Genomic DNA, 26,460 nt, shown 5'->3' on the forward strand with positions numbered 1-26,460 from the left:
TACAGTTAGGAGATGGTTGATAGTTGACTTGAGAACCTGGGTTTTTGCATGAGTAATCCACTGTCAGCACTTGGGAGAAGATGGCACTCCTCCAGCTAAGAAGACAGATATTTGTGCTTGAGTAAGTGAAAGAGATGCAGCAGAAAAATTAGCTTGGGGCTGCAATGCAATTGCTGCCTCAGGGGTTTCTCTGCTCTATGGGGAATCTTCTGCCTTATGTGTGTCTGTCTGCTACTTATGCTCTGCTTGTATATTTGTAATTAAAGCACTATTTTGAAAACACCTTAGTTTTTTTAGCTGTCTCTCTTCAAAAGGAACTAAATATGTTAGTGCTGTTCCTGGAATTGCTCACTACTCAGGAAACTGGGAAATGTTTTAACAACAGACTTTTGAACTACTGTATAGTATGCAGACCAATATAAAAGAGTGGGGCTAAAAATCTGAATGTGGTTCCTACATATCAGCTTTCTCAGTGGTGGGGAACCTCCAGCCCATGGACCTAATTATGCCTTCCAGGCCTCTACATTTGGTCTGAGTAGTTTGGCCCAAACCATGCCCACCTGTCCATTTTCTGGTGTCCTATGTGGCTCAGATAAACTTGTGGGATCAAATTCAAAATGAAGTTTTCTTTCCAGCTGTTAGTAGTTCGGTGTGTGTGTGTGGCCTTTTCTGTTGCTGCTAAAAGAGCAGAATTATAGCTGGAAAGGAGGAAGCAGGATTAAGACTTTATTGGGTTTAAATCCGCAATGTCAGCATGGCATTGGTATGGTGAGTTTGTTGCCACCATAAACATGGCTCACAATCGTTAACGCTTTGGGAGATCGCTGCGGCAAGGGGATGTGAGAATATGAAAGACATTGTTGCTAAACCTGATGAAGACACCATGACATCCGTGATATTCAAGAGAGATGTGATTTCCAGCAACTGGTATACAGAGGCATCCTGCACCTAGCCATGACGGTTATGCTCCAACAACACTGGCACAGGCAGCATACCTCTTTGTACCAGTTGCTGGGCATTGCAACTGGTGAGGATGCTGTGGGACTTATGTCCCACTTGCAAGCTTATCAACATCTGGGAGAACAGGCTGCTGGGGTAGGAGGGTGGCCTTTGGTCTGATCCAGAAGAGCTTTTTACACTATGGTTTTTGTTTTCACTAGGAATGCTAACTTTTACAGGTTTTTATAAAGGTACTTGATATAAAACACAAATTCTTCTCATGTCAGATTTCTGTCTTAATAGCAGAACCATCGCCAGATTTACTCGGCAGCAGCAAGTCTCTCCCCGAGTTTCACTAGGACGGACTCCCTGTGTTAAGTGCGATTAGGACGGCAGCCTAGATGTTGCCAACCCAAGCATTACTGCACGGAGGTCTGGATCCCGTGTTACTCATGCGTAGGGCAGACTCGCTGGCATCAGTGGGGTTTAAGACACAGCCATGGATACCCTGGATCCACCCCGTGAACTCGGATCCACGCGCACCTCCACTCTCTGGTTGTCCTCGTTTCTTCTTTGCGCCCCCGGAGCACAGGGGTCCCGCAGAGGATCGGGCGCGCGGACCAGGAAGAGCCCTTTCCCCCGGTTCCTGCTGCGCCTTTCATCGTTGCCATGGCCAACCGTCCGCGCCTGCCTGCCCCCCCCCCCCCCCGCCGCATTTCCGCGCGCGGCCAGGTTTGGGCGGTAGCTGCGCCCGCGGTGGCCCCCCGCCTCCGCGTGGCCGTGCGCGATGACGTGAGCGTGACGCAAACGGCGGGCGTGCCGGCGGCGGCGGCGGAGGCTCGGGGCCCCTCCCCCAGAAGATGGCGAGTCCGTGCGGGAGGCAGGAGTGCTCCATCGAGAGGCGCGGCTTCCGCCACCAGCTCGACTCGTGGCGACACCGGCTGCTGCGCTGTGTGGGTGAGGGACCATGGGGGGGCGGAGAGGGGAGCGGAGCCCGGGCGGGCGGGCGGACAGGCGGGCGGGCGGAGGGGAAGCGGACCGCTTGTGTGGAGACACCCCCCCCCTCTTTTCACCTCCGCCCCACTTCCCCTCATCTCTCTCCACACAGTGAGGGGAGAGAGAGCGCTGAGCCCCTCCCCCACCCACTCCTCGGTTCGCCCGCCGGCTGACCGCGCGCGCGCCCTCGCTCGCTCCCTCCCGCGCGGATTAGCCGCTCCACGCGCGCCTCACACCCCTCCCCCTTCCTCGCGCCTCACGGAGCAACCGCGGCCTAGGCTCCGCCCCGCCCACTCCGGCCTGTTCTCTCCTCTCCCTCCCTCCCTCCCCCGCCCCCTCTCGGGAAGGTGGGAGGACGGGGGAGAGCAGAGGGCCCTTTGTTTGGGGGAAGGGGGTGAGCTGGGCTGTGTCGGCCGGAATGGGTCAGGGAAGGAAGTGCTTCGGGTGGCCTCCTCCCCACCCCCCTCGCCCGACTATATATTTATTTATATATATATATTACGCCCCCCCTCCTCCGCCCCCGGTCAGAGGCTGATTCGGCTTGGGAAAGTTACCCTTGCTGGGGATGATGGCAGAGCAGGATTGTTCCGGGGTGACCACGCCCCTCTCCCATTTCCAGATTTTTGCACACAGGTCATTCTTGCTTCCCGGTCCCCCTAATCGGTTTGCTCCTTGCTTTCCTATGTTCAGCCACATTGTGTCCGTGTGGCCAAGGAGCTAGGATCCTGCTCCGTTTATCCCCTGGTGCTGAATTGTGTATAAGGATGTGTGTGTGTGTCGAAATATTATAGTCACCGATTTACCTTGCAGAATGTTCTCAGATGTTAGGAAAAATATACCCTATTGCCATGATACCTCTTGTTGAAAAGGTAGTATTCCCCTAAATCTTTTGGATTGTGAAGATGACAGAATAACTTGCCTTGGAATCTTCATAAGCTGCTAGGGTTGAGAACCACTGTGCTAGGGGAAGCACATTTACTTTTTATAAAATATAGAAGCAGGTGAAAAGGTGCAGTTATGTGGAAGGGGATATTATTTATAATGCAGTCTTCAGGTTGAACTGACAAAGCTCCTTTCATGTGAAATACAGGTTTATTTCAACATGTAAGAGTGTTTTCTGCTCATTTAAATGTCTTAAAAATCCCATGTGCTTTCTCCTTTGATTTCTTTAGATAATAATACATCATTCCAACATTTTAAGACAGTAGCTTTGTTAATGCACAGGGATGGACTACATACTATTAAACTTACACTGCAGTCATGCATTCTTACTAGGAATTAATACCACCGTTTTCACTGAGGTTTATCCCTTAAATGTGACTTAGGGATAGCAGCCTTATTATCCTGAAACACCAAGTATTTACTGAGTAAAAAAGCAGGGGCAGTAGAAGCAGATCATTTTAAGTTGAACTCTAGTTTCCTAGACAGCAAAAGATGGATGCTGATCATGTTAACTGTAATCCAGCAAGTCACCTTAAAATTCTGTAGCAGTGCCTGCTTTTCTTAATTGTAATTTAACTGCCTTTACAACTCTTGCTTAAGCAGTAGGCCCTTTTTAACTGTAGTTAGTAATTACTCAATATTAACCTGTATAATAGAAAACACTGAAATTATGCTGTTCTTTTTAAAAAAATAGGAAACACTTTTTGTTGCACTAGTGCATGTATTAAATGACATTCAGTATATTGTCATATTTGTTTAACTGTATCAAAAAATAGACCAGGGCTTGGGAGAGAACCACAAGCACATCTGAATGATGTCACTGGTTAGAAGGTGGGTCAGAGTTAACTGGTTGACTAAAAAATGGAATGGCTTCTTGCCTTTTGGAAAAGCTACAGCAGGTAATGCATTAGAATATTTCTTCAGGAGAAATATGTGCTGTGAGTCTGCTTGTTTGTATTAGCGTCTATCAGTTAGGTGCCTGTCTCTGGAAGATCATTTTACTACTTCCTCTGCTTGATGGAACTGAACACAAATTTATTCTTCATCCTAGTATCTTTTTAATGTATTTGAATGGTGGTGTTTGTGTCTGAGTGTTAAAGTATACTAGAAGGTTAAAGGCTAGCAATCGTTGCACATATCTGCTCCAATTATTTCAGGTCATCAGTTAACTTGAGTTGTTATGTATCCCTGTTAGTACTTGTGGACATTTGTTTGAAATTCTGTGATTTGCAGGGGAGATTGATACTAATGTTTTACTCAAGCTTGGTCAGAAATACTAAGGATGTCCGCAAACTCAAAAAATAATAATATCCAGTGGTAGTCATACTCGGAGTAGACCACTTAAGTATTGATTTCAGTGGGTCTATTCTGAGTATGACTTAATCAGATATCACAAAAAGGAAACATGTTGGAGCATTTGTGATATGTTGGAGCACTTCTGTTGCAGATTTGGAAAAAATGAACATAGCATCTAGAGGGAACAATTCTTTTTGCTTCTCTCCCCACCCATGTAGTCTTGGTATCTATGTGGGTGCACTTTCCCCCCTTTTGTGTAAACAGAAGATATGAAGGAAATGACTAAGCTGCGAAGGTTAATCACCTAGCTATCCAGATTATTTTTTGAGGTAAAGTACAAAAACATTTTAGAAGGTCCAAAGTATAATTGTGTTTGTAGCATTTTATCTTGATAGCATTGCACCTAACAGTTTGAACTTCAAATTGATCAGTTTTATGAGGTCTTAGCTTCATAAACTTCCAGGGTGCAATAAGTATTTGTGATATTTCCTCCTGATCTTCTCTGGGAAAGTAAAATATTTGAGTTTATGAGTCCATTCCAAATAAAACTTTAGTGGGTGGGAGGATTGCTTTGGTTTGCATACAGGACTTTAGGTTTTGTCTCAGGTAACAGTACTGGGAAAGAGAACTACCTGTGGCTTCAGAGGCAAGGTTCCAGTTCCAGTGGAAGACAGGTTGATTATGTGTGGCAGCTATCATTGGTCTGATTTGGGCCAATAAGTCCATAAGAAATTGTTAATTTTATCTTGTGTTCATGGTCTTTGGTTAGGCCATATTGCAGTAACAACATTTTTAATAGACGTCTTGGAGGAAGTATGGAGAAAGTCCACATGGGATTTTTAAAAATCTAAATCAGTGTTTGTGAACCAGGGCGGGAGGGAGGCATTTGATGATCTTGGGTGGGGACAGAAATGTTTCCAAAATATGTACAGTGTAAGTAAAAAAACAAAAACAAAATTTCAATCCATTTGAGAATTAAAATAAAATAATGTAGGAGCCAGGTTTGAAGGGGAAGAGTGGGATTTTTATATTACTAAAAGGGGGCATGAGTTAAAAAAAGATTAAGAAACACTGATTTAAAGGCTTTGAATTTTACTAGAACAGAGTGTTAAAAGTTAGCAAGTCAGTTGTTTAGATAGAACTATACTCTAATGAAGTTTAGCTGAGAGTATTAAAAATTGGAATGGAAATCTTTAGTTCTATTCTTACCAAAATATGCTTTGATTAAGTAAGCTTTTCTTATTGCTCAGGATTTGGAAGCCAATATATATGATTTGTTTGATTTTGCGTTGTTACAAACGAGATCATTTGCCTGGATGCCAGGCCAGCGAGTTTAAGTTTGAAATGATAACCACTTGTCATTTTACCAGTTATCAGTTATCTGTGCTCTATGTATTGTAATAAAAAGTGCTATAATTGGTGCCAGGAAGGTTACATGCTAAGATAGCCAGATTTTCATCTTGCTGTTGAAAGCTACACATCTGTGAAGTGATATGACTGACTATTGGGGGGGGGGGATCACATACCAATAGCGTAGCGCTGAGTTGTAGTTTTGATTTGCATGTTTTAGAAATTAGGAGTGTGTTTTTCAGGGTTTGATACGAATCTCATTAATTTGGAATGCTCTGAGGGAATAATGGAAGTTTCAGAGATATGCTTGATACTAAAGGCTACTTTCTAACACTTTCTAACACAGGGAACAAAGTCGACAGGCTTTATTTTTATGGTTGCTTTTGGTATTGATAAAAAGTAATTCCCAAGATACTTTGATTACCTAATATCTGAATGTCCCTATAAGTGCTACTTTAGAATTTATATGCACCAGACCTTCATACAGGCATCATAGTGAGACTCACACTTACCTGGTCCAGATTCCAAAAGATGTAATTCTGTGAAGCTAAAGTATGATACTTAAAATTAGAAGCACAGTGAAGACAAGGAAAGATGTTCTGTCACTATTCTGGTAAATTTTAATAAACTTTCAGAAAAATTAAATTACGATTTTCTTCTGAATCTTAATGAAAGTGCATTATAATGTATGTTTTGTTTCCTGTCAATAGTGTACATGCCAATATTTTGTTCAACCTTCTCCCTTTCATAGGAGCTCCACTAATATACCCCTGAACCTACTTCATACACTTTCCTGAATAGCGAAGGAAAAATGACCCCGTAAACCTTCAATGTTCCCATACGTTTCCTTTTTTGTAAATGCTATACCCTGCTGGATTTGGCTCTAAGCCTTTTAAAAATCATGAACATCATAGGAAACTAAAATTCGTCATTATGTATGGCCTACATAATAGTAGCATTGTAGATTGTAAATCAAGTACCTCTGAACTTGGGAACATTGTGAGTGGGTGTGCAACTATAGATTGTTCAGTATTACATCTAGTTTTCATTTTACAGTGCTAAATACTGTATAATAGTTAAAATATGGAATTGGTATTACTATGCATACACTTACAAACCTTGAATAGCCTGATGGTTATTCTTCCCAAGATGTAAAACAGCCATGCTTATTTCTTTGATCGTGAATAGAGAGGCTGTTTTCATTGACTTCTGTTTGTAGGCTTTTCTGGTTGTTCAGCATCAAATATGCAGGTAACTCGGGACTTGCAGAGCAGTGGAAAATGTTAAAACAACAAATCTTCAACAAAATGCACAACATTTAGAGGCCTGCACATGCTCTAGCTACAGAGACCAGCGTTCTGTTCTCAAAATGTCTATGTGAAGCTCATACATCTATAAGTGATAACTGAGAAAATAATTGAGCCCAGCTTTCATGTGTTATAAAAATAGAATATGCTTTTCATACACGACATACATATAACTGTTCTATTCAGCCATCTCTACCTGTGTACAAAATACCTTCTAACACTGTCCTCTGACCAAAGATGGCCCTGGTTAAGCAGCATATACAGATATTGAAATGTTTTCTTCTCATTGGGATCTTCTTTGACTAAAGAAGGAAACCCCTTTCTTTTGCATCTTTTGTGGTTTCTCAGACATGTGCTAAGAATATATGGTATATGTTGCATTGTGCTTTGAACTTTGTCTAAATTATGTAAAGTAGTTACAGGATTTGTGTCTGTTGGAGAGCACAGTGGGTGTTAAAAGTATGAAACCTAACTCTGAGGACCTTGCTATTATTAGTTCATACACTTATTCCAATTTTTCTTGGCCAAGAAAAAAAAGCTATGCGCATTTAATAATGAGATTTTATAAACCATTCAGATTATGTACAAAAAGGTCCAAAACATGGTCAATGGTCCTTCTGGTTAATTCTTGCTTAATTCTTGTCATTCCAGTAGAGTAATAAGGCTTGGTTATTGTGTGTGTGTGTGTGCAGTTCTCTTGGGGAGAGAAAGAGCTGGGAGGGACTGCAGCATAGGGAAGGTAAATTGCACAAATGTTCTGTTTCCTGATTATTGGAAATAAATTGAAGCTCTTCTTATTATTGCAATTATTCTGAAATTGCTTATTCAAAATTTTTCATCTTGAATCCCATGAGATTATATTGAGTGAAACAGTTACATTTCATTTTTTTCGTATTTAAGTACTGAACTTAATTTCTTATCTACATTAAGAAGACCAACTTGGAAAAGTTGGTCCAATACTAATTGGCCAGAGTTCCAGGCAAAAAAAACAAACAAAGAAAGGCAGCCAACCCTAATATAAATTGACTCTTTTGTTTCTTCCTCCAGTAATGTTCAAAGGAATAAACAACTGTAGAAATTCATTTTCGGGTTACGTTTTTAAAGGGGAATGTGCATCTCTTGCTTCCTTGCCACTGTTTTTGGGTGTTTCCTTCCTAATCCCATTTCCTCCTTTAGACATCTAACTATTTCCCCTGCTTCATCTACCATTCTCAGTTCTGAATCCTTTATTTCAATACTACATCATATGACTCTTTGCCCCACCACATCTTCATGCCTAGCTTGCTGCATGCTGACCACTGGCAAAGTCTCCCTCCCTCAGTGACTTTTAAATATATATATAAGTAAAACTCTAGATTGACCTCAGGATCAATCTTAAGGTCAAACTTACCACATAAACTTCTATGTTCCTGGAATATGCTTTGCTGAGAATGATACAATTGAAGTATAGAATTTTATTTATTTCCTGTTGAAGCCAAACTTTCTTTAAAAAAGAAAAAGAAAAAAAGTTCCAGGGAAACAAAAAAAATCAATATCTCGTACTGTATCATTGTCTAAGCTGGGGTAGACAGACGGTAATTCAGGATCTCTGGATGATTTTTGGTAGATCAGCAAGTATTTCTGACTCCCAGTTATTAAACAATGGCAACAAAACATCTTTCCCTACCAAAATTAGTCTGCTGAAATGAAGATTAATCAGGATTGGACTGTTGTGTGAAAAGACACTAAACTCAATTTGTTGTGATCCTGAAAATGCTCAGAATATGCTCAAAGGCACTTTGTTCTTTAATTCTGTGTGCCTTGCACACGGCTCTGGTTGGTAGATCTCAAGATTCTAGTGAAAAAACAAAGTTGATCTTACCAGTCTAAGATCTGCCCACCCTGTCCTAATCTACTAGTCAGATAAGCAGTGTGTAAGAGTGAAGAAAGCTGATTGGTACAATGGCTTACAGCAAGTGGCTCTAGCACAATGAGACAAGAGTGCCTTTAGTGTGGCTTGAAGGCACAGTGTTGTATCCAACAAAGTCATCGAATGAGCAGAACAACTTCTGCTTTTGCAACAGAACTTCTCTCTCCCCTGCTTTCCACAAAGCAGATAAGGGTTGCATGGAGGGAGGGGAGGGAAGGGATGTTCTGTTGTGCCAGTGTTAGTCCTGCTTGCACACTGACTTCAGATACAGCTCACATCACTTTCTTCTAACTTCTTGATCTGTTGCAGTCCCCTTTATCTCCTTTTCATCCATTACAACTAATCCTCTGTTTCCTTTGAACATTTTTGTTGTGTGCTGGAATTTCATTACATATCATTAGCACACTTTCCTGAAATGTGATGTGTTTTCCTTCGTATGTTCCTAAATTCATTTATATTTTTGTTCCTGCTAATGTTTGCAACATTACCCAGTGCAGTGCCATCTGTGAATTTAACTAACATGCTGTTTACCCTTTCTTCCAGATCCCGTTTCTGATCCTACTTCCACATTTGGGAGTATGCAAGGGACAAAAACACCTCTTTGCGTAGCTTGACTGGATGCCCCAAGACTAGGATGTTAGTATATTTAAACCATTTTCCTTCCTTTGTTATGTTGCCAATAACTATTTGTACGTTGGTTGTTTGGCTATGATTGGCTATTGTGGCACTTTATAAATAGCGGTAGTAAAAAAAGTTAACTTACAGAGCTTCTGTAAAGTTTGGCCAAGATGTTGAAAATGTGTGCCAAAAGCCTAGTGCCTAATTAATCCCAATATGATAGGTTCTTGGAAGCACTGACTACTGTCTGTTCCCTTTATCAAGTGAGAGTTGAGAAAGCTCAGTATTTTAAACTAAAATAAAGCCAAATGTACTTGGGGGTCTGATTTTAGGTGTCTGTTTCCCCAAAATGGAATAAAAACTTTGTGATTATGGTATTATAAAATGGTTTGCATTCAGGTGTTTTGTGCAAGATAATTTTAAATAGTGGCTATATGTTGAGATGATTCTAGTCTGTAGAGTCTTTAATATCTAAAACACAAAAATAATGGCATTGGTTTTTTCCATTATTTTTATTTGGTTCAGAATAGTCTGTGCTCCATAGTTTAATACCAGTCTTTCTCAGTAAAGTCTCCATCTTGAGTAGGAGAGCTGCAAATTGCATGAAATACATGACTTTGGTGTCTGCTTTATTTATTTCTTTTTATTTTGTAATGTGAGGGATTGACTGAAAACTTAATAATTTGATGGGCATAGCTGAATCAGCCTAATAGGAAAACATGGTTCCCCTACCATATTCTAAATGCTATGCAAAGCAGTTTGTAAATGGTCAGATCCCTAGAACTTTCTCTTAGCAGTAATGTTAGCTTTGTCAATAACTTTTCAGAAATGTCTTTTGCTTCCCTTTGTTCAGTCTCCACATAAAGCATGAAATGAAAGAGAAAGCAAACATACAGGAAGACATAATAGAGGTGTCCTGCTATAACTGGAATCATAAGGGGCAGTGATAAGAATAAGTGAACAGCAATGCAGTCAAAGGGGAAGTTCATTGGTGTGGGAGGGTGAAGGGGAAGCATGGGATGTGGTCCTTTTTGCCACTTGGCTGCTTGTCCAGGGGCAACTGCTACTTACCAACTGCCTATTCTTTGACACACCACTGGTCCATCTAGTTCTCCAACATCAAGCACTGAAAGTGTTTAACAGGAGTGAATAAAATATTGTATGGGGTGAGTGGAAAAATGGTTAAGTTCAAGATGCAGAAATCTGTGGTGAGGAGGAATGAATGAACCAGTGGAGTATTTGAAAGTGGTTGAAAAAAGCAGAGTTGTGAATGGGTAAAGGAAAAAAGGAGATAGAAGGGTGATTGGGGGGACAGTAGCATTGCAGTAAGATTGTGCATATCACTGCAGCAGACGAGAGGGGCTGTACGCTAAGGGAACCAGAAAGCGGTTTAGAGAAGATAGTTTTATAAAACGCTACACCATGCATAGACTAGTATATATTAATTAATTAATTAATTAATTAATTATATTTATATCCTACCTTTCCTCCAAAGAGCACAAGGTGATGTACATGATTGTCTTCTTCCTTGTTTTATCCCCACAGTGACCATAGAAGGTAGGGAAGGATGAGAGACTGATTGGCCCAAGGTCACCCAGTGAGTTTATTGTAAATAAAGAGCAATGTGCAGTGATTAACTTGTGGTTTCAGTGGCAATTCTGGGGCATTTGGCATTCCTTCTCTGGAGCTCTGTGCCCTTTTCTGGTCAAAGCTGGAGCCACCAAGCCTAGATGGATTTAAAGGAGCAAGGCAGATCAGGTCCAGCCAAGGAGTAGAGTAGAATAGGATCTGAGGCAAATATCAGGGACAAAGGGGCTGAGAAAGTGAAGCCTCTTATACTTTGTGTGCCACAAGAGTTTGGCCCCAATGAGCAGGGATAAGAGTGGGCTAGAATGATTTCTAGCATAATGCTCATGCAATTCACAGTTGTATTTGGCCTTGATTACAGAAGGACTCCAAAGCCCTTTCCAGAGCTGGCTCCATGCTTCAGTAACATTAATTTGGTTTGAATAGACACAGTGCTTTCCTATATTGTGCCTGCTTAACATACATCTAAGCTCTGGTTGAATTACCACTGATTGCATTTTTTGCACCACATTGCCATTTAGCTCCCACTTTATATATTTATTTTCCCTAACCCTTGTGTATACATTACATATTTGCCAACTCAGATCTCACTTCCTGCATCTGACAATTATTCTTTTTAAGGTGCCACAGGATTCTGTTCTTGGTGCAACAGACTAACACAACTACCCCTCTGGAAAAATTGGTCTCTGGCATGTATGTCAGTGAGGGCTTTGGGGTGGAAAGTTACAGGAGGGGGGGGGGGAAATCCTCTTATTTGCCTTGCTTTCTCCCTGCTCCCCATTTGCTTAGTAAATTAATGTTTTAGATCATGTATGTGTGCTTGGGATAGGGCAGTAGGATAAGAGATGGTCACATCAGAATTTTCAGATCTCCTACCCTTGTGGAAAAAGCACTAGGGATGCAAATGACCCTCCATCTCTTCCTCAACCCCCCAAACAAGTGGAAGCTGATGGTTTTCTTTGCCGGCTGCCAGGGAACGTTGGCAGCAGGGAGCAGCATGTATGCAAGAGCCCTTAGCCAGCTGGTGCTGGGAGTTAGGCTAAAGAGTTTTGGCAAATGGCCATCTGCCTAGGGACCAAAGATAGGGGAAATTGGATGTATATTCTCTGAGGCCAATCTATCCTTCCAAACAAAGTATTTAAGTGGGGCTGCTTCCTTGTAGCTTGAAGGATCACAAGATGGGGAAAGTAAATTAGCCTCCCAGAGCAAACTTTACTTGACCCCCCCCCCCTTTCACATGTGATATGTTCATAGGTCTCTTCTTTTTTATATGAGTATTGAAGATTACTAATGTGAAAATAATACACAGGGCTGTGCAAGGGTAACTCTGGCTCAAAATTCATGTTGAGAATCTTGCCTTCCGTTGTTTTGGGCTTTAAATTTGGGGCTTGAAAATAGATGTGCTTAGAAGTTGGTATGAAGTCTGGAGCCCTATTTATGAACAGAGTTGTACATTCTGTTGTTGCAGCTTCACCCCAATTTTCACATTTTAATACAATATACTTTTATCTGGAGCTTCATTATATGTTAAGCAGGGCTGATGTGAGTAAAAAAACTCAAGGGTGATAGTCAACTAAGTTTTACTTAAGAGTAGACACACTGAAATGAATGTACCTAATGAAGTAATGTTCATTAATATCGGTGGGTCTACTCAGAGTAGTTCAGGGTTCTTGTTCCCATGGCACAAGTATGAGAGCTCATCCCATACTGGGGTGCAAAGTACAACCAATCAAGCAGTGGGAATTGTAATATATAACCTCTTCCTGGATGTTGAATTACACTACTGACAAGAGTGGCATATGCTAGATATTTTAAACTTCTCACTACGCTGCATGCTGTGCCATCAGGCCAGAGTTCCTCTTTTTTTGTTGTTATATTTTGCTACCCAGGGAAGGGAAGCCCTATATTTGTCTAGCTCAGGGATGATTTCTATGGATTAATAAATCCTTTCATGTGTGTGATTCCTTTGTTCCTGTTAAAATCACCATGTGTTAATAAGCTTTTAATTTGCACTTATCCTTGCTGACCATAGGAATGTCAGCAAGATAAATGCATGTAAAGGCGTTCATTCTGGTAACTACACAAGAAAGTCCTGAATGACAAATTGCTGGCTGACTGAGAGAGATGCGCCCATTTACTCTTTCATCCAATGCCACCAACTGTTTCCTATTCTTTTGCTGAGGCAGGTAGGGAGAAATGGTATCTGCTGCTTCAAGCAGAGCAGGATTCAGCTATTACTCTTGTCATGGCAAGTGTGGCACCACCCTCTAGCAAGCATGAGGAGTGGCCAGCTTTCCTCCCAACTTTGAAAACCAGGGAATGGGGAAGGATCATCCCAGAAATGTCCAGGCAATCTCTGCCCCCTTCACCTCTCTAAAGTTGGGAGGAAGGCTAGGGATGGTATTGAAGTTGTGTGATTCATGCCTGTGCTAGAAATTCACCAGGCACATTTTGTGACTGGTGCAGGTCCAATTGCGACCATGTGGAGATCTGTGGATGCCAGGTTGGCAACTTACATCTCCATCTGGCTGGCCCCTCCAGTTTTCTTGAGCAGGTAAGAAGAAGAGCTTATTTACTGCATTTATATCCCACCTTTTTCTCCAAAGACTACATGGTTCACCCTCCTCCTCAGTCAATCCCTACAATGACCCTGTGAGGTTAGGTTAAGAGGCTGTGACTTGTCCAAGGTCACCCAGTGAGCTTCATGACTGAATGGGGATTTGAACTCCACTCCCAGGTCCACACTTTGACCGCTATACCATACTGGCTTCCTAGAGTACTTCTGCTATTGGGCTGCTGTATAAATTAAATTGGTAAATAAATATTGGGAAAGCAAAACAATTCTTAGAGAAGGATATTAAATATTTTCCTTCAATCTTGAATTTGTTTTATTCTGGATTGTTTTATTTGATGTTTTAATGTGTTGTAAACCACTTTGAGATAGAAACCACTTTTTGGTATAGAAACAACAACAAACACACGACCATAACCTAGGCTTAAAGTGCCATTTGTCAATTAGCATATATATATCTGAGTTTCTAATACTTATCCAAGCCCCCTGGAGTTCCTTGGTCCCAGAGGGACAAACCAGCAATACCTCTCCCTTCCTGCTTATGGACATGTTGGGTGCTATTTGAAAGCAAGTGCTGTTGCCTTCACCAGCTGAATCTCCCACATTCCTGCCTCTCTTTCCCACAAGATAAAGAGGCCTTTACAGTTGTTGCTTGGGAGACAGGCCCGGAGCTCTGCTTCTGAGCAGCTGATAAAGCTGACATGATCCTAAGCACTCTTTTCTGCAAGAAAGAGGTGGTAGGGGTTCCAGCCACTGCTTGATGATGGTGGTCCCCTGCTGAGTAGTGACTGAAGTTTGCATGTTCCCTGAAGGAGAGGAAGGTGGGGATGTTTCTTGAGCCTTTGCTTGGTGGAAGGGCCAGAGCTCTCTCACTAAGCATTGGTTGAAATTCACAAGCTCCTAGCTTGCAGGAAAGGTTGGGCAGGGGGGAGAACTTCTTTTGGTGTTGGGGAGAGGTACTTGCTTCTAACAAGCCAGCAGTGGGGAAGACCCTCACAATCACAATTTTTGGATTGGCTGACAGTACCAGCCCGAAATCTTAGACAACTTAGAAGCCATTAGTCCTAAAAAGGCTGCTGTTACTTCTAGGAATGGATTTCACTGGTCAATTCTTGCTCTGGCTGTGCAGGAAGAAATTAGATTTCATTCTCTTGGACCACTCTTAACTAATTTTAAATGAGAAGTAAAACTGTTATCATCCAGTGTAAAAAATATGCAAACTGCCAGCAGGGGTCTTAGGCAGAACAGTGCAGAACTAGGGAAAGAACTCTAGAATCATAGAATGATAGAGTTGGAAGAGACTACAAGGGCCATCGAGTCCAACCCCCTGCCAAGCAGGAAACACCAGCAGAGCACTCTGCTGTGCATGGTGCTTTAGAAATTCTGGCTTCCATATTGTTGAATTCATAAGACTGCATTTGCTGTTGCATGTAAAGAGAGTCAAACACTTGTAAAAAAAAAAGTAATATCCTTGACTGAGGCCTGTGAAGTTGTGTCTGGCCAGCAGAATAATCTCTTATTTAAAAATCTTTGTTTCTAGTCTAAATATTATTAAAGCAATTGGAGAAAAAATGCAATACTCCTCTAAATCCATTATGCTTTTTCTATGAGCATGATGAAGGGACAGTAGTGATATCTTGTATGCTGGGTAGAAGAGTTTGATTGGATGTAGAAAGTGAGAGAAAAGCGTTTACAGTTAGGTAGATTAAAAGTCAAAAGTAGAAGAAGAAGAGTTTGGATTTGATATCCCGCTTTATCACTACCCGAAGGAGTCTCAAAGCGGCTAACATTCTCCTTTCCCTCCTCCCCCACAACAAACACTCTGTGATATGAGCAGGGCTGAGAGACTTCAGAGAAGTGTGACTAGCCCAAGGTCACCCAGCAGCTGCATGTGGAGGAGCGGAGACGCGAACCTGGTTCCCCAGATTACGAGTCCACTGCTCCTAACCACAACACCACACTGGCTCTCATAAAGTACATAAAGCCAAAGGATGTGTTGGTTTTTTTGCTCCCCACCCCCTTCAAATCTAGAAGATTAAGACACAGTCTGCCAAAGCAATTACCACTTCATGTGAAGGTAAAGGCAACAATTACCTAGGATCTGCAGATTTGTTTCATCCATGTCAATTAGGGTTTTGCATAGGGATGTGCAGGTGATTACATGATGTCAGCAGAGAGCTGGGGTGGTATAGTGACTAAGAGACTGAGCTACAAATCAGGAAGCCCTTTATTCAAATCTTGAATTTTGATGGCTTTAGGCAAGTCACATTCTCTCAGCCTTAGCCCCTAACCACAACATGGGGTAATAATGCTGTTTTACTTTACAGGGAGTCTATAAAAATTATCTGTATTCAAGGTGTGTATATAAAGATGAAACTCTTTGAATGCTTTGCTATATACTATATTTTTAGAAGAGACTGAATATGTTTTCAGTAAGAGGCTGTGTGTTTCGCTTTTCTCATTCTCTATTGTAATAAGGGAAGCTGAATTCTACAACTTCTATAAATTATGAATATTCAGCAGATATGCATGATTCCTCTTACTGTACTTTGCATAATTCTGCAATTTTTACTCTTCTGCATAACTTACATTGTTTTTTGTTTGTCATGGAGAAGGCACAAAGCTTTACAGTGTGCTGAAGTGCTGTTCTCTTAACTACTGGAAATCATATTGTGCAATTCCTCTAGCTTCTGACATTTCAACAAGCAACACCCACACATTTCCAAGCATATCTTTGCAACGTTAATGCTTCTTTTTAAATAAAAAAACTCTGTGTACATGTTCATCACATATGATTATTAATATGTGTAACTTATGTTGCATATACTGAAGTGTGTGCATTTAGCGCATGTAGCTGTGTACCTAGGATTTATGTGCAATGTATGTGAAGGATGTTCTTAAAGTGAGAAGACGATATGGTCCTTAGAGGCTATACAGCGTCGATATTAGATGTTTGTCATCAGTAGGATCTTAGTGAAGATGGAAGTGATGCTGATTATGCAAATCTCTTGGAAGAATTCGAAGACACTCATGCAGTTAATGTAACTCATGTCCTGCTCTGTGGCCGAATGAATTAATTTACACAATTCCTGATAAACATCTATCCTGTTTTCACACACTCATTTATATGAAATCTTACCACTCGCTAAGGTCACATTCCTACATGTTTGTATAATATATGCATTATTTACATATATACATTTTGGTGTGAAGTTCTTCATTTTGAATAATCGCTACGGAAGTAACAAAGGCAGTTTATCTCTTGATGAACAGAGCCAAAAGTTGCAAAATTGCTTTACCCAAAGGAGCCAACATATCTACATACTAAATTTGCAAGAACAGTGAAGTCAGACTTCAACTGTAAAACTATTAGATTTAAAAGATAGCCCACTCTCATGTCAGGATTGTGTGTGTATCTGGGGCTGTGAGCACCCTTGCAAAGCACTGTCTTAGTCACACTTGTATTCTGCTTTTGTTCCAAGGAACTCAGGATGACATACATGGGGGAATTATCCCAAACAACACTGTAAATGAGGTTAGGTTGTGAGTGAGCTTTATGACAGTGGAACCCATGTCTTTGGTCCAAAGCCAACCTGTGTCCACTACACTATGTTGGCAAGGCTGTCTCCCCCATGTAATCAGTTGTTTTGATAATTACCGTATTTTTCCATTTATAAGAAGCCCCCATGTATAAGATGCCCCCTACTTTTGGAGACCCCCTATTTAGAAAATGGATACATGCACTATCTGTGTATAAGATGCCCCCAGATTTTTAACCTTATTTTAAAGTAAAAAAACCTAGTCTTATACACGGAAAAGTACGGTACCTATGTGTGCTGGATTAGAATGTTGATTCCCTTGTATCCTATTTGCTAATACTGAAGTAAAATCTGAGACCCCACCTTCTCATACATATCTTGTAGTGTACTTGCTGCTCCTAAGCAGCAAAGGAGAGTGGGAGTTGGCGCCAGCTGCAGGTGTTCTGTAGCTTTGTTGTTTTACCTCTTTCTCAGGTGTAGCATCTTTATTTGTATGAAGTTGTGACTGGTACCCCACTATATACATACTGTAAATCTCTTTTTGAAGCATACAACACAAACTTTGTAATAGTTTCTTACTGAGAATAACTAGAGTTTTACTACATATCCTGTCTAGATGCTTTGTTGTGCAGTAGTCATTGGAACATGTTTTGCAATTTCCCTTTAGATTAAAAGCAAGAATATGCTTGGTCAGCTGGAGATAAATCCATCTGCTGAAGGGAAAGCTTGCCACATTGACTGACTCCTCATCCCCCTAGCAAGCCTATGGTATCTCTCAATGCACCCTGACGCACTGCCGCCATCTATTAATGAGTGAAGTCTTGGCCTTTGGTTTGGTGAGTGGGTTGGACTGCCTGTGGACTTGTTACCAGGTGGATTGTATTAAATTGCCTGAAGTGCTGGGGAAGAACCACATGGCCTGTGTGGAGAATGCTTCACATACGCTCTACCCACTCAGTGCCACAGCTTTTCCTAACTTCATATATATGCAGTGATGGAGACCAAGCTGCTAGTAAATGATGAGAAACAGGGTCTTGGGGTTGTGATGGAGAGCTTTGGGACCATCCAGTGTACGGCAGCTGTGAAAAAGGCAAATTCCGTGTTGGAGATCAGCAGGAAAGAGACAAAAATTAAAACCCCTTGTGATCTCGACATGTCTGTACAAATCTCTGGTGCAGCCATAGAGCTGGAACAACTCTATGAGGACAAGTTTGAACGTTAGGTTCTGTTTAGTTTAGAAAAAAGGTGAGTTAGTGGGGGATGATAGAAGTGCATAATGTTATGCATGGTGTGGAAATATTCTCTCTCATCATACTAGTACGAATTGTAGTCCTGGTGGCTAAACATTACTTCCAGGATCAGAGGTGGCATGGCTTTGAATCCCAGTTGCTGAGAAATAACAATGAGAATGGGAATTGCTCTCATGTCCTGCTTTTGGCCTTCCCACCGGCACCTGGTTGGCCACCTTGGGAAACACTGTGGTAGCCTAGAAATACAATTGATGTGGTCCAGCAGTGTTCTTATTTTCATGGTCTTCAGAAAATATATGAAAGGAAAGAAGCTTTTCTACCTATTTGCATTAGTTCTTTGAATGTGAGTGTGTAAGTGTATCAAAAATTTGTGAGTTTATTCCACTTGATACAGAAGACTGAGTAATCTGAGGCAAGTGAGAAGCAAGAATAGTAGCACAAAGCTCTTACTGCAACTTTGTAAGAGTAATATTATAGCAGATTACTAGTTTGAGTCATATACCTAAAGGTGTTCTGTATTCTGTACAGTTTGAAAGAACCAGTGATAAGTCCATTAATTTCTTGCAGCTGCCTTTGCCATCTACTCCACATCACTGAGAACACATTATGACACAACACGTTCTGAGAAGCAAACCTAGGCTCATATTCCCTGGCTTGGCTAGCATTCCAATCCTCACTTTTCTGGAAAGGAAACAGGCTGGCTGGCTCACATGCAGTCTCTCATGTGAAACCCAGGCAAAAACAGTGTTTCTTGACAGACATTTGAGACTTCTTGTATGAAGTTTGGAAGGAAAGGACTAAGCTGCTTGGTTTCTGCTCTTCAGTGGCTAGGGAACACTCCAGGAGCAGTAGAAGCGGTTCTAGGGCTCAGAGGGCTTTCTGTCTAGTCTCTAAAGGGCTGTAATAGTGCATTTTATTCTGTGCCACAAATCCTATTTCCATTGTGAACTTGTGTAGGTACTCAATCTCCCTCTTTTTATAGTGTTTGCTCATTACAGGTGACTAGACAAATGGCTATGTAAAGCCAGGGTATGCAATAAGAGATAACTGGCTAAGTAAAGCAATTGAGAGATATTTTAGGGTTTATGAGTCTTCAGTGTGATGAATTGGACTCAAAAGACCAGGGCTAGCCTAGATTCTGTACTGAACTGTGTTGAGCTTTGAAGATGATAATGCAACACATTACACAAGGAACAGCTAAAGGAACTGTGTTTGTTTTAGCCTACATGATGCAGTGTGTGTGTGCATGTGTACATCAAAATTTTCCAAAAGATTTAATTATCAAAGAAGGGAAGCAGGTCATTAAACCATTAGCCTAAAATACAAGGTTAGTTAATAGGGGGAATGTCCAGTTTTCATATTCTAGGTGCATATATGCACCTGCACACTCACCCCCCCCACCCCACAGTGGATTTTATTTATTACCAAATTTAACTATGCAAATTGTTTTAAGTTGTTTTTCAAAAACCAAGATCCATTTAGTTTGAAATAAGAATGCTTAATGGGCTACCTTTGAAGGTGACCCGGAAACTACAACTAATCCAGAATGTGGCAGCTAGATTGTTGACTTGGAGCGGCCGCCAAGACCATATAACACTGGTCCTGAAAGACCTACATTGGCTCCCAGGACGTTTCTGAGCACAATTCAAAGTGTTGGTGCTGACCTTTAAAGCCCTAAATGGCCTTGGCCCAGTATACCTGAAGGAGCATCTCCACCCCCATCGTTCTGCCCAGACACTGAGGTCCAATGTGAGAAGCAAAGCCAAGGACCTCACTGCGAGAAGCAAAGCTACAGGGAGCCAGGCAGAGGGCCTTCTGGTGCCTGCCCTGTGGAACACCCTCCCATCAGATGTCAAAGAGATAAACAACTACCTGACATTTAGAAGACATCTGAAGGCAGCCCTGTTTAGGGAAGTTTTTAATGTGTGACATTTTAATGTATTTTTAATCTTTGTTGGAAGCTGCCCAGAGTGGCTGGGTACAAATAATAAATTGTTATTATTATATCCAAAGTGCAAGAAAATGTGTGTATATGCATGCATCAAGATACAGTTTCCTTTCAAGCAACTCTTACAATAATCAATCAGTGGTCCTTCTGTAGTAAATAATAGCTAATTTGTTGTAGAGGAAACTTTTAGAAAATCCAGTTACCCTTACTCATTTTTGTAGAATGAAAACATCAGCAAGCCTGTTTTTCATTGTAAATGGCCTTCTCTTATTGCCAAGTCTTCATACGTAAAATCAGTTGTGAAATGTGAAAAATATCAAATTTGAAACATCCTGAGTCTCTTACAATTCCTGTGCTCTTATGCTTGTCACTGTTGTACAACTGCTTCTCTTCAGCAGCTGTAAATGATCAAACATGCATGTGAATGATGAAGGTATGAATACAGGAATTTAACAGACAGCCATGTTAATTCTTTTCCTTTGAAATATAGAGAAAACATAATCTGTCAAATAGGGAAGGAAGGAAAATATCATTGGAGAAAGGAATGTTCTCTCCTATCTCCTAAGAGTGATTGAGACAAATCCTAGTAAAAAGTAGCCAGGATCTCATTTTTCAAGATCTTTTTCAGGGTATTTGTTGCCGATACAAGCGCATGCTTTTTATGGACTCTTAAGTGATTGAAAGTAACAGGCAGGTCATAGCCCTTCATTTCTGTGTTGCTTCTTGCTGCATGTTGTTTGCTGCTGCATTATGCCAAGTCCTTTAAAATAATTTTTGAATATATTCATTCTTGCCTTATTTGGCATTTTTGGTGACAAGTATTACATATAAGCTCTTCTGCTGTTGCTATGCAACTGTTAAATCTAATATTTAATATTAATAAAAATCAAGTGGCATTACCATTGGTGAGAACAGTGAACAAGGTAGGATTCTATACTGTCCAGGCTGTGTAACCCACTTGGCAGACATTGTGAATTTTCTATTGCATTCATAGCAAACTCCATGGGACATGAATCATTGGTAATTACTATTACAGATATTGTAAGAGGTATGGGTGTGTTTTTTAAAGCATTCAGCCTTGCACAGAACTAAACTGACTGTAATCTTAAGTAGTAACATTTAGATACTAACTACACATTACATGCTTTTGTATCCAAGCTTTTTGTCTACCCCACCCAGTTTTTCCAGTTCATATTCTTGAGAAATTAAAAACCTAGCAAAAGCTGCTGATTTCATGTATACATTTTGGAGGGGAGGGGAGTGCATGGATTTAGAAGAAAAACAAACATAAAGTGATTTAGGAATATCTAATTTTGGATGATCTGATGCAACATACCAACTAAAGCTTCTGATAGCAATGGTACAGAAAGAGATGTAGGAAAACAATAGATATCCCAGATAACGGATAAAATAACATCAGCAGAATACATTATCCATTTATCCTGTTAACATTACAATTATGGGGAAGGGAATGGTTTTTAAAAATATCCCTGGGTATATTTCAGCTTATCCCATTTTTATATTGCCTGCTATTCTATCAGGAAAAGAATCAGCAATATGAAGATAGAGAGGTTAAGGACCTATACAGGTTAGGAGACTAATATACCTGAACAAACAAAAAACCAGGATAGCCATTTAAATAACAATTGTAAAATATAAAGTAGCTGACTACAAATTAGTTTTACCTCTGACATTAAAGTAAGCGCAGATGCAATCAGACTTGTAATAGAATATGAACAACTACTAAGCATATAGGGATGGTTTCATATATAGAAGAATAGTAAAATAATCTACGACACAACAGAAGGTATAGTGGCTATAGGGAGAAAAGACATGGGGGATCAACTACAAGGAGAACAATGGGAATCTATGGACTAAAAGACCCTTTAAATCTGTGTCAACAAAGATTAGAATGCAGTCAAAATCACAGATGATATTTAACACCATTAGAAATATGCCACATATACAGTTTGCCAAGCCCTCAGTGTTACAGAGGATACCTAGAAGTGGCAATGTTCTAACACATGTGATGGAAAAAATAATTTCTGGCAATTTGAAAAACAATTTCTGGCATTTTTGTGTGTGTGTAAAAATATTAGGGCAATGTATAGATGTACGCCCAAACTACCATGTGATTTGAAGGGCAGAACAAAACTATGCCACACAAAGAAATGTTACTGTTTATCTCACCAGCAAGTTGTAGATCATTGTGAGAAACTGGAAGACATAAGTAAATCTTGCTAGAACAATGGTATTGCAAGCTTTGGAAAGCAGGCTATTGGCAAAGCTAACAAAACCATTGATTGAGGCAGGAAAATAAAAATGATTTTATTGAATAGTGGAAGTATTTTATAATTTAGAGTAACATAGGACGTCAACATGGAATAATGAACAGGAACAAAATTACATGCATGTATAAGTAGAACTTAATAATATTTGGCCTGCTTTGCATATAATGTAAAGCAATGCTTTGTTTAGCCTAGGTATGGTTTGTTGACATGGATGGCGCTGTGGTCTAAACCACTGAGCCTAGGGCTTGCTGATTGGAAGGTCAGCAGTTCAAATCCCCGTGATGGGTGAACGCTCATTGCTTGGTCCCAGCTCCTCCCAACCTAGCAGTTCGAAAGCACGTCAAAGTGCAAGTAGATAAATAGGTACCGTTCCGGCGGGAAGGTAAATGGCATTTCCATGCACTGCTCTGGTTTCGCCAGAAGTGGCTTAGTCATGCTGGCCACATGACCAGGAAAAACTGTCTGTGGACAAGCGTCGGCTCCCTCGGCCAGTAAAGTGAGATGAGCGCCGCAACCCCAGAGTTGTTCGCGACTGGACTTAACTGTCAGGGGTCCTTTATCTTTACCTTTATGGTTTGCTGAACTTGCAGACCCAACCCAAGAGACTAACCATGGTTTCTTTTCGGGCTATGCTTTCATATTATGTCCATACTCTATAGCCTCACTTAACAATGCTTTGTTTTGCCACCCCACCTCACTCACCAAGTTACAAAGGCATGAGGCAAGAGCAGGTGGAGAAACAGGCCATGACTTGTTTGTTTATTGAGTTACAAATATTTATATAACATCTACATGTTACATGCATATGTGCAAGAGTGCCCCAACACTTTTTTCTTTAAAAATAAATAAATAGTTGCCATTTGCAGGAAGGGACGTCTCTCTGCTTGCCATTTCTGCATTTCACAGAGTCTTCTCTGGCTTTTATTTTTTATAATAATAAAGCAAACGGTTCTCTGTTGCAAACATGTGCATAATATACAGATAATCTTTTAGAATTTTAACTTTTTCTTAGTAATGATGTTTCCCCAGACTTGACTGTGACATATTTTTGTCAGTTTTGCTTTGTAACTTTTAAAAGCAGAGTAACTGTAAGATAATTATGTCCAGCTGCATCCATTGTATTTTGGCTTATTGTGTGCTCATTGCATTACACACATGTATATTTATTACACTTCCCCCTTCTTTTCTCTGTATTTTTGTCTCTTCTGTGTTTGTGCTTCACCCTGATAGATTTGTTCTAAGCTGATCAACATTGATCAAGAGATGCTTCTGTTAGCAGTGTGTTTTAAGTTTTACATCTGATAGCTAATGACTGTAACACATCCAAATTTGCAATATGGTTCTTGAGTATACTTTATAAATGAAAGTACAACCACTGGGTTATGAAGCTTGTTGGAGAGAGAGAGAGTCATGCATCTCTAAAGCAAAATTGCCCTATATTGCACTCTATTGTGGCTCCAAAAATAGCTGTTGCATTGCTTTTTTTCAAGGCTTTCTTGAAAAAAATTCATTTTCTTTCTTGACTTCAAATATTGTAGTAAAAGTAGAAATTACACAAGTACAGTACTGTTAAGTATATGTGGAAATTGTACTACAAAATCCCAAAAATGTGTCTTATTTTTCAGAGCAAACTCTGGCAGAATTAACAAATGTCTCCTAAAATGTCCCTGGTATATTTTCTAGAATGTGCCCCTTTCCTTATGGTATGGGTAACGGGTAGCTAGTTTGGCTATCTCTTTAGCTGCAAGCCATGATTTAGATTAACACTGAATTTAAATTTACAAATAGTGGCAATAATTGGGTGGTGGTGGTAGAATCTTTTAGAACACAAACAGACTGCACTCTTTAAAAAGGCATAGAAAATCTTCTCTGTAATAAACAAGCTCATACACAATGCATGCACACTGTATTTTGCTGTTTCCTTTGCACCTTAGTGGCTTTCCTTTTTCTAAGAAATACTAAGGCTTGAAGTTCAAAATCTTTGCTTTAAAATGTGATCTATAAGATGAGGCAAAAATACATATTTTTTATAACCTAAAAAGAGTGGTAGATTTTTGTGGAAAAATTAATTCCATTGATACACAAACATTTCCATTTTTTCTACCATATACTACTTAATTATTAATATAGTTATTTAGTGTAACTCTTAAAGATAATATACATAAAGACTCATTTCTCCTCCCCCAATTTATTTGTCATGATTGACCAGGAGGCCTTGAGTTCATTGCATAAAAGCATCCAAGGAACAGATGAATAAAGAACCATTTTCAATATTCTGACAGTAACATATATTATAGAGAAAGCTAACTATTCTTTCTTTGCTTTTAGGATTTGAAAGTATTCTAGAAGGGCTGTTTGGACCTGAATTATTAAAAGATCTGAGTTTGTTTAAAGGTATTACATCTACCCCCCTTTTTTTGCCTTGATCTGCATTTCTAATGACAAAATCAACCTCTGCTCTGCCTCTAGAAAATGTATGTTACCTTGGTGATTTGTGCTTTTTCCCTCCCCCCAGGCAATGCTCACAGTTAGTTTCATATTGGCTAAAATTACTAATGAGCATGCCTTCATCTCTGTATAACTGGCAGTGGTTTTGGTGTTGCTTAGGAAAATCAGCTTTGTGTGTAGGCAAATATTATACTTTTGTAACATTGTGGAATTAAAAGCATGACAGAATTCAAATTTGTGTTTTCTGAATTTCACCAAGTGTCTTCTAAACCATGTAGTGAATTGGGAATGAGCTTTAGCCATAAGCAAGTTGTGGTCTTTATAGATATGAAGTAACGGCTTCTTCTTCTTCACAGACTTTGAGCCTGAAGGTGTCTCTGATTGGTCTTTTGATGAAAATTGTCTTTTCTGCTGTTTGAGACGAGAGAAAGTGAAGGTAACAAAGCAAATATGCTCAGTCTTTTTTAAAAAAAGGATTTGGGTTTTTATCTGGCTTTAGTTTGGCAAAAATAGTAATGGGTAGAGGAACCTACATTTGCTTCCTTAAAGGACATTGAACAAAGGAAAAATAAAAATAAAATTGGGCAGTGGAGGTCTTTTCCTTTTACTCATTTCCTATTTAGAGGAATCTGTATTGTGAAGGGGTGCTTAAATTCTATGTTGTATGTGAAGGCAAATGGTACTCAATTCCTTCAGTGGTTGCCAACTGTGAGTTTCAGTCTATAGGAGCTGCCTAGCATGTCACTTTGTCTGTGATTGCAATGTAGAGTCATTTTTCCTATGTGCACTCTGTGGAGATCTGTTGCTTCACTGCAATGAAGTTGTGCCATAAGAACAACAGAAAGCTATATCTGCCAGAATCTAACTTCATTGCTTGGTTGTGGTTCTTGTATAAGTATCTAGCATGTGGGTAGAGTTCAGTCTGATGGCAGCTGTTTCATTCTCTGCACACATTAATCCACAATTACCAATAGATATTATTAGCTTTGCACCTTCTTTTCTTGGCATAGCGGACTGTGTACTACATTCACAAGCTTTTCTACTAATCTTTAAATAAGCTATGCACCTTTGTCAGTAAACTCAGGAGATACTGCAGTTACTTGCGGAGTCCAATGTCTAGAGGAGCGACAAGTGCCTTGCTGTTTTTGGAAGTATCTTCACACTGTACACACCACCACTGTCCTTTTTTGTATCATTATTAAAGTGGGGAGAAGAAAGTATTTTGTAATCTAGGCAGATCAGAATGTGGACTGCTTGGAAAGCAGATGTTAGTGACCCTAATTTTAAGTGTAGGAACAGCACTATGCTTATGGCACTTCTCACCTCACTGCAAGTTCCTAATGCAATCAAGTACCTAATTCATTCTTGTTTCCATTCTGAATCCACATATGGCTATTATAGCATTAGGCAGGCACTTAAGCTGATGCATGTAGGGTCCAAAGTGTGGGGACTGTGGTGCCCTCAGACA

General features: G+C 40.3%; 1 protein-coding gene across 1 annotated transcript in view; it reads left to right on the forward strand.

Annotated features, from left to right (window-relative positions):
- Positions 1 to 1,751: 1,751 nt before the first annotated feature.
- LCOR (ligand dependent nuclear receptor corepressor) overlaps positions 1,752 to 26,460 on the forward strand; it is a 54,326-nt gene continuing 29,617 nt past the window's right edge. The window contains exons 1-3 of the mRNA XM_079977227.1: positions 1,752 to 1,896; positions 24,873 to 24,938; positions 25,349 to 25,428. Coding sequence (XP_079833353.1) covers positions 1,800 to 1,896; positions 24,873 to 24,938; positions 25,349 to 25,428 — 243 coding nt within the window. The 5' untranslated portion in view covers positions 1,752 to 1,799. The remainder of the gene's footprint in view (positions 1,897 to 24,872; positions 24,939 to 25,348; positions 25,429 to 26,460) is intronic.

The sequence above is a fragment of the Podarcis cretensis genome (assembly GCF_951804945.1).
Source record: "Podarcis cretensis genome assembly, chromosome: 5".
NCBI classification, from domain to species: Eukaryota; Metazoa; Chordata; class Lepidosauria; order Squamata; family Lacertidae; genus Podarcis; species Podarcis cretensis.